Genomic DNA, 8,410 nt, shown 5'->3' with positions numbered 1-8,410 from the left:
CGGAAGGAATAACAAAATTAACTCGTCCTAGCAACCCCGAGCACTTAGTCAAGCACATTAGGCCTACATAATTTTTTATATATAGTGGAATTTTATTGAATTACATAAACGAGAGAAATACTAAACTAATAATATCTCATAGTACTAATTTATCAATGCAGTTTTGTTTGTAAGGTATATCACTAGTTCAAATTAGTATAAGATAGATTTTACAACAACAATCTTATTATGACTATAACTGATCTGTAATTGACATGTAATCATTTTCTTAAAAAAATCCAAATATCTATACAATAATTCAATACCAAAAATAAAAAGGTCCAACTTTTATTATTGAAAATTTAATTAATTGGATAATAGGTCGGTTTGACCATTAGTATTAAAAATTAAAAAAGAACAATAAAAAAAACAGAGATTTCAACTAGGATAAATTTTGACACGTTTGGTGTTTGGCTAACTGAAAAAAATAAAAAAAAATAAAAAAATTAATTTTTGATATATGAATTTTATAAAATAAAATAAAATAATATAATTTATTATATCATATTATCATCCAGCTTTCTTTTGCTCATCAAATATCATTCAGGTACTTTCTCAATTCTCATCTATTTTTTTCTTCCTTTTCTCTGCTCCACTTTCCCTCCTTTTCCCACTTCAATCTCATCTCTCAAAATTCCTTTCCTTTCTTCCTACCTTTCATGTCCCTTCCACCATTTTCAATCTTTCATAAATCTCTTCCAAATTTTTTTTACCTCTATTTTACTTCAATTTTTTTATTCTTTGCTGCCAATACCGCTAAGTATCCGATTCTTTTCACCTTCAAAGTTCATTATCATCTTCTCCATAATTTCCCCCCTGTACTGATCTTTACTCTCTGACAATTCCGATTTGAAGATCCGTTTCTTATTCCTGTTGTGGGTTTTTATTTTTTGATTTTTTTGATTTTTTTTTTCGGGGGTGGGGTGGGGGGAGTACATTATCACACTCTTCCCAAATGACCGAAGAGCCCTTTGCTCGTTTGGGGATTGGGTTCTTTTTTGCTTATTCACTAATTTCTATTTGTTAGATTCTTCATTCTGTATCATATTTTGGGGTTTTAAGTGTGACTTGAAGTATTTTCGGCGGTCTGGAGTTGGATTTTTGAGCTTTAGTTTTTTTTTTACTCGAAGCTTGAAAGTTTGATTGGAAGTTGGTGGATCTGAGATGGTGTTTGGAGATTGAAACCGTTACAAGGATATAGGAATTGCGGATTGGTTGTTGAACTGTTACTGTAGGGTTAGTCTTTTGGGGTTTGCTGGTTCTTGGAGATTGTGTTAGCTGAGTTGACAAAAGGGTGAACTGCGATTGCTTTAATTCGATTCGAGATCAATCATGGAGCATTTAATTGGTGGGAAGTTTAAGTTGGGCCGGAAGATTGGAAGCGGATCCTTTGGTGAACTGTATTTGGGTATGCAATTCTGTTATACTTGTACTACTTTTAGAGTGCTTTTAAAAAGGGCTTTTCAATGTATTTATTGTATTTTTGTCAATTGCTCATTTTATACTTTTTGAGAAGCAGATTGCTCTGAAGTTAATATTGGTATTGGTTGGATTGTTGTAGGTACTAATGTGCAAACTGAGGAGGAAGTGGCTGTTAAGCTGGTATGTAAAAGATCTTCTCCTTCCTGTATTTAGTACATAACTCTAGTATGTTCATCACTTTTCAATAAAACTTTAGTATGTTCATCAAGTATTCTAGTATGTAATTGGAACTTGGAAACACCTGTGACTTAGGCTTTTTAATTGCTCCAAAGTGGCTATCTTAGCTTTATCTATTAATCTTACGTTCAAGTTTGTGGATGTAAGATAATGGGAAACGCATTTGTATATCAATATTCTTTATTAGCATCTCTAATCTATTGACTCCAGTGGCAAAGTCTTAATTTTCAATAATCAAATTGTGACATCTTTTCTTTCCAGGAATCTGTGAAAACCAAGCATCCTCAGCTTCACTATGAATCAAAACTTTATATGCTTCTTCAAGGAGGAAGTGCGTTTTTCTCCTACCACTTCCATATTGAGTTTGATTTTGATTTTGATTTGATTTGATTTTTTTTAGTTTGCAATCCTTGTGTGTAGCTTATGTATCATTCATTTTGTGAAGCTGGTATTCCTCATCTCAAATGGTTTGGAGTTGAGGGTGAGTATAATGTTATGGTCATTGACCTCCTTGGGCCAAGCCTCGAAGATCTGTTCAACTACTGTAATCGGAAACTGTCTTTGAAAACAGTATTAATGCTTGCTGATCAGTTAGTAAGTATGCATTTTTTGAAAGAAGGCTCAGTTTTGTGTGGTTATTAGGCTTATTCTCTTCATTTGCTTCCTTAGATAAACAGAGTTGAGTACATGCACTCACGGGGGTTCCTTCACCGTGACATAAAGCCCGACAACTTTCTCATGGGGTTGGGGCGGAAGGCTAACCAGGTATTTGATATTAGACTAACCAGGTATTTGATATTATGTATCACATCTGAGAATGGCCATCTTACTTCTATTCTGTTTACATCAATCAGCTGCATTTAGAACTTTTCTTTCTAACCGCACAGTAAAAATTATTTATGATGTGCCTTTCATGTCTTTTTGTTGGTAACCTTTTTTAATATTGATAATGTTCAAGAGTTAACCAACAATATGATTACAACAAAATATCAGGACTAGGAGGCTCCTTCCCTTTTTTCAATCGTTAATTTAATTGCCATGTTTGGTTGTTAAAGTGAAGTTTCCTGTCTACCAACTTTCCTCACCTGCCAACAATTGAGATGGGTAGTGTAAGAAGTTTATTGGGATTTAATTTCTCTTTGATTGATAAAGCCTGACAGAAGACAACTTAGCACGAGTTCTTGCAGGTTGGGATGCAAGAATGGAATATTCTCCATTAGATTTTAAATAATGAATAATATCACAAACAAATTTTGTTGTGTTTTGGCTCTGTGTGAATGTTGGTATATTTGGGCAATGAAAATTGGTGATATCGAGCTCATGTATGATGACGTCGTTTTCCTAAGCAGCTTATTGGCTAATTATTGAACAGGTATATATTATCGATTATGGTCTTGGAAAAAAGTATCGGGATCTTCAAACACACAAGCATATACCATACAGGTATTGGCAAACTAGCATCTAAAAGCAGCTGTTTTCTCCTTGCTTATCTCATAAATCAAGTAAAGTAAAAAGTCGGGGCAATAGTTCTGGCAGCTCATTTTCACTTTAATTGGTTTCCATTTGGTTGGGTGAAAGTCCAGTTGTTCTGATGTGTTTTTTTTTTTTATCTGAACATGCCGGTGTAGTTGTTCAGTATAACTTTTGTCCAAAATAATTAAGTTAATGTTAAAATTCCTTGAATCAATCTATCTTTTTCGTGCAGAGAAAATAAGAATCTCACAGGAACAGCTCGCTATGCTAGTATTAATACTCACCTTGGAGTCGGTAATTGAACCATTGACTCTTGGATCCATCCATATTGAAACTCAATTCTTTGAAACCATTCCAATATATATTTTGTTTCATTGCAGAGCAAAGCAGAAGAGATGATCTCGAATCTCTTGGCTATGTGCTTATGTATTTTCTCAGGGGAAGGTTTTGATGATTCTCTTTGTGTACTCTATTCTTGTTTTGTTTTTAACTCAGTCCGAAATTTAATTTGGTTTTCTCAATTTGTTATTTCAGTCTTCCCTGGCAGGGTTTGAGAGCAGGGACCAAAAAGCAAAAATATGATAAGATTAGTGAAAAGAAAATGCTCACTCCAATTGAGGTATTTCTACATCTTTTTTCTTAAATTGTTGAAGAGAAATAGAATAAACTACCATCGTTGACCAGTAATGGGCAAACATTTGGCTATATATTCTAGATTTGGTGGATACTTAAGTAGGGATTTACTGCTATGAGCTCTTAAAATAGAATGCTATGTATCGAACAATTGTCAATTTTGCATGGATGCTCGATTTCTCATTTGCTATTTGTTCTGTATTATTGATGAAGAGAATTCAGTCACTTGACATTGATACATTAACTGTAAATATTTAGTCCTATAAAAAAAAACCATAAAAATATTTACACTTTACATGCGGAGAGGGCTATCTTGTTCTTTTAGGTCCTCTGCAAATCATATCCAACGGAATTCACATCTTACTTCCACTATTGCCGAGCCCTAAGATTTGAAGACAAACCAGACTATTCCTATCTGAAGAGCCTTTTCCGTGATCTTTTCATTAGAGAAGGTTAGTCCTGTCCTAATAGCTACTCGAGCTATTTGCGGTTACAGTCTTAAACCTTGTTCATTTGATGGACGTAACTACTGATAGCTTATGTTGTAGCATTTTTCTCCATTTTCAACTAAAGTTTCCATGAACTGTATTAAAAGTAGCGACAGTGGGCATGACCCTTGTAATTGTCGCAGGTTACCAATTTGACTACGTATTTGACTGGACTATATTGAAATATCCACAGATTGGCTCCAGTTCTAGGACACGAGTATGTACCTAAAATCCTTCCCATGTCGTCAAGGAAAATGAGATATAAAGAGAGTATATTTATTTACCTTGATAGTCTCTCTTTATGTTTATGTTCTCATTCTTGTTTCTCTTCATGATTATGTCATCAACAGCCAACTGGGAAAGCAGCGATAAACCCTGGACCATCTGCAGAAAGAGTGGAGAGGCCTTTAGGTAACTCTTATCCCTGCTAGGTATAGAAGTTTGTATTAAAGCTCGTGAATGTTGATTGTTCCACCAATAGCATTGGCCATAGATATAAAATTGTAAGATGGTAAGAGTTGTGTTTAAGTTCAACTGCGAGAAGAAACATCCGGTCTTGTTGTAGTTTTTGATTGTTTTTATTTTCAAACTTCAAGGGTTTCTAGCATTTGGGTCTTTAATGCTTAACTTTGTCTTTATGTTCCCATAATTTGTTGATTATTCCTAAATCTCCACCGACTTGAAATAAAAAGGTTATTGATTAGCCGAACGTATTCTCTTTCAATATGTCATTTAGTGGGACAAGATCTCCGAGATAAATTTTCTGGTGCAATGGAGGCTTTTGCTAGAAGGAATGGCACTGGGATTGGTCTACACAGTGATCACTCCAGACACAGATCCTCTGATGGTGTGCCTTCTTCCAAGGATGTGGTGAGTTGTTTAGTCCACAATAAAATCGTATTCTAAGATTCTTTGTTTTGTAGCTATATCCAGTTGAGTTATCTGGGAACAGTTTCTACTGACTAGTGCTCAAATGTTTCCATTTATAGTTTTTCTCTTCCTCCTCCAATGTTGCAGCAACCGGATGCAGAACGAGCACGGAGTTCTTCTCGGCAAGGGAGTGCTTCTAAGAGGCCTGTATTGTCGAGCAGTCGGCCTACCTCCTCTGGGGAGCCAAGCGAACTCCGCTCAAGCCGACTTTTGTCAAGCAGCAGCCGTCTGTCTGCTTCTACTCAAAGGATTCAACCTGGGGTTGAGTCAAAACCATCCTTCCTCCGTTCTTCTGCTACAAAAAACAGCCGTGATGATGCACTTCGAAGTTTTGAACTATTATCGATTGGCACTGGAAAGAAGAAATAAGAACTTATCATCGGGGGTGAAGAAGTTCATACTTTTCTCTGTAGTTGTGATGGTGTTTTTAAACATCTGTATGCTATCTTCATAGTTCGTCATTGGATTCCATCCCCAGGTATGGAAGTTAAACTCTCCCCCACCCTGCCCCACCCAGCTCGGGTATGTATATGTGCCTCTTCAGAGGTTCATATGATTAATTATAAAACCTTTCTAGACTCATCAAACAGAGAGAATTTAACAAAGCTCTCGGGAAATTGTCAATACATTTGAGGCTCTGCTGTAACTAATAAATACCTTTTCTCATATTCATTCTTTCATGGTAAAGGGCTTTGACATGAACCGGAAAAGACTTAATTGCCTCTGTGGCCATAATTCTGCTAGATCAAGCAAGGGATGGAGACAACTACTGCCAGAGCTTTTGGATGAATAGAAAGAAAAGCCAGCTCTATTACTATTATTTTTTGTTTTAATTATGGTATCTGCTACTATTTTCTTATAAGGATCTGAATTTACAATGACTTTTACTTTCCCTTCCAAATCATGCCTGTAATGGAAGAGATATTTTTACCTTTATGGATGATAGCTAAAAGAAATTGAAGAACAGGGTAGATTAATGATGGGTTAAATTATAAGTTTAATTTAGATTTGTCTATTTAGTCCTTGAATTTTTAGAAGTGTTTATTAGGTTCTTGAATTTTGAACTCGATATTATTATTTCTTAACCTATGTACAGTTTCTCGTGTTTTGATCTCTAAGAAACTATAATAACAATAAGCTTGCATGAATGTTATCAAATATGTGGTCAAAATTATTGTCCATTTTGCTATTATTAACCCCATCAATTTCATTTGAAAATGGAAAACTTTTCCATTAGCTAAAAGGAACGGGACAGGGAGAGAATTTTCCATTGTAGACTTTCAATTTTCTCCGACTACACTTCAAATTTAGAATTTAAAAAGTTCTATATTCTTTTAGAATACATTTTCTAGTGTTTAATTTAAAAAATGAGTTATTTTCAAAAAAAATGGGAGGATTTGAAAAGCACTCAAACAATTTTTCAAGTGTATTTTAATTGATTTTTATTAAAAATATTTAAATAGAAATGAGTTTTTTTTAAAAAAAATATATTCTTTTTTCAAGTCAATATAAAAGCATCTCTTAATTGTTGTTTAATAAATTATTGATCATAATCTCGTTTTAAAAAGTTCTCTTAGGTGTTGGATGAATTATAGAGCTTATGTATTATGCAAAATTGATTTAAAAATGTTGGAAGTATAACAACATTTTATAAAGAAATTCATTTAAATGACAATATTGTTGAAAATATTTTTCAAATATAACAAAATGTTATTGTCTATAGTGGTTAATAGACTATTATTATCTATCATTTATTGATATTGATAGATGTCACTAGTATACACTAATATATATATTTATTGATATACATACATACGTGTGTGTATATATATATATATATGAAATTTGCTGTCAAAGTAATTTAATGATTAATTTGCACAAGGGTCAGAGTTTTGGGAAAACTATACTAATATTGTTGTTTTCAAAAGTATTTATAAAAATATTGTTGTTTGAAAACTATTTATAAAAATATTGTAGTTTTTTTTAGGTTGTCGAGTCTTTTCTAAAAATTTTCCATTAATTCGACCTCCATTTTTCTATTTTTTAAAATTTTTCATTATGTTATTATATAGTATATTTCACTTTACATTTTTTTTTTTATTATTTTATTACTTTTTAAACCATCTTAACTTAACTCTAAAAAGAACAAATTTAAAAAAAAATAATCTCATAAAAATAATAAAGTGTAAATTAAAATATCTCATTTATATAAAAAAAAATTACAAAAATCAATGTGTCCCACAAGGAGGACGTCATCGATTACGAGCTAGTTGTCATCGTTGACTTCGAACTTGGAGTTACTCTGGTTCTTCTTGATGTTGCTCTGGTACCTCTGTAGGCGCTTCATAATATAAATATTCATTATGCTCTCCACGACTCTGACCATATCCATGCACGTATGAAGACGATGGACCAACCTCTGAGTCATAATGTCCTGAACCAAATGCTAGCATCATCATCATCGGACTAACATAATCAGTTTGGCTCTACGTCTGCATCACAGAGGCAACTCTTCCACATTGTGGGCAACCTCATCGAACTCATCCTCTTCCCGAATAGGTCCTCTACGTCTAGGAGCTGATGAAGGAACAATAGGTATATCGTACATATAATGTATCTCCTTCATATAGCTCTAGTTGTCACTACATATAGCAAGAACTTGGTTCGGATCATTCACAACATCATGAAGTCTACTGTTGTTCGATCTCTGTGAATTATAAAACAATTAGATAATATTTAAAATAAATCTAAATTAAAAATACTTAGATAATATTCATTCATTTACCAGATGACCCACAACTACTTCCGGACGAGTGATGTAGCATCTTGTGATATTATTATACCAATGAATGTAGTCTTGAGTGATATCCCTGTCAAACTGTTTAATAGAAACCCTTACTGCAATAAAGCTTGCACAACCGTGCCATCGCACTACCAAATGTGCAACTTTTTTCGGATCAATCTCCAGTCCTTAAATCAATATCATGTAGTAGGGTTTAGTATTACAAGGCGATGAGACATCCTACTGAAAATCGAATTGTCTCATCACCCTGTCAGGAAGATGCCACCCACCAATGTGAAAACATATAAGAGAACTTATCGTTCGCTATATGTTTTGATCATTCGTACAAAAATTGGGCAAGGTGTGCATAATAATTTTGTAGGGCTCCCAAATAACCTAAAACCCA

General features: G+C 33.8%; 1 protein-coding gene across 2 annotated transcripts; it reads left to right on the top strand.

Moving 5' to 3' along the window:
• Positions 1-548: 548 nt before the first annotated feature.
• On the top strand, positions 549-5,888 carry LOC120067140 (casein kinase 1-like protein 10). 2 transcript variants are annotated; one of them, XM_039018579.2, is made up of 14 exons: positions 549-1,447; positions 1,601-1,641; positions 1,960-2,029; positions 2,144-2,292; positions 2,368-2,463; positions 3,071-3,141; positions 3,404-3,465; positions 3,552-3,615; positions 3,706-3,790; positions 4,130-4,256; positions 4,436-4,509; positions 4,643-4,703; positions 5,029-5,162; positions 5,310-5,888. In XM_039018579.2, the coding sequence occupies exons 1-14, from the start codon at positions 1,372-1,374 to the stop codon at positions 5,589-5,591; spliced, it is 1,392 nt and encodes a 463-aa protein (XP_038874507.1). In that variant the 5' UTR covers positions 549-1,371; the 3' UTR covers positions 5,592-5,888. The 2 variants fall into 2 exon arrangements, with proteins under 2 accessions (XP_038874507.1, XP_038874508.1); XM_039018580.2 differs by having other exon boundaries at positions 571-1,447; positions 2,119-2,292.
• Positions 5,889-8,410: the final 2,522 nt, after the last annotated feature.

This window comes from Benincasa hispida, chromosome 12 (assembly GCF_027475165.1).
Source record: "Benincasa hispida cultivar pf3 chromosome 12, pf3_genome.v1.1, whole genome shotgun sequence".
Classification (NCBI taxonomy): domain Eukaryota; kingdom Viridiplantae; phylum Streptophyta; class Magnoliopsida; order Cucurbitales; family Cucurbitaceae; genus Benincasa; species Benincasa hispida.
Note: the sequence above shows the minus strand (reverse complement) of the source record. Positions and strands in the feature narration are given on the sequence as shown.

What these genes read in the sequence shown, in the direction of transcription:
- LOC120067140 (XM_039018579.2), top strand. Translation starts at nt 1,372, where the DNA reads ATGGAGCATTTAATTGGTGGGAAGTTTAAGTTGGGCCGGAAGATTGGA. An exon ending in ATGTATTTTCTCAGGGGAAG is followed by an intron (nt 3,616 to 3,705) that starts GTTTTGATGATT and finishes TTGTTATTTCAG; the next exon opens with TCTTCCCTGGCAGGGTTTGA. An exon ending in AAGAGTGGAGAGGCCTTTAG is followed by an intron (nt 4,704 to 5,028) that starts GTAACTCTTATC and finishes TATGTCATTTAG; the next exon opens with TGGGACAAGATCTCCGAGAT.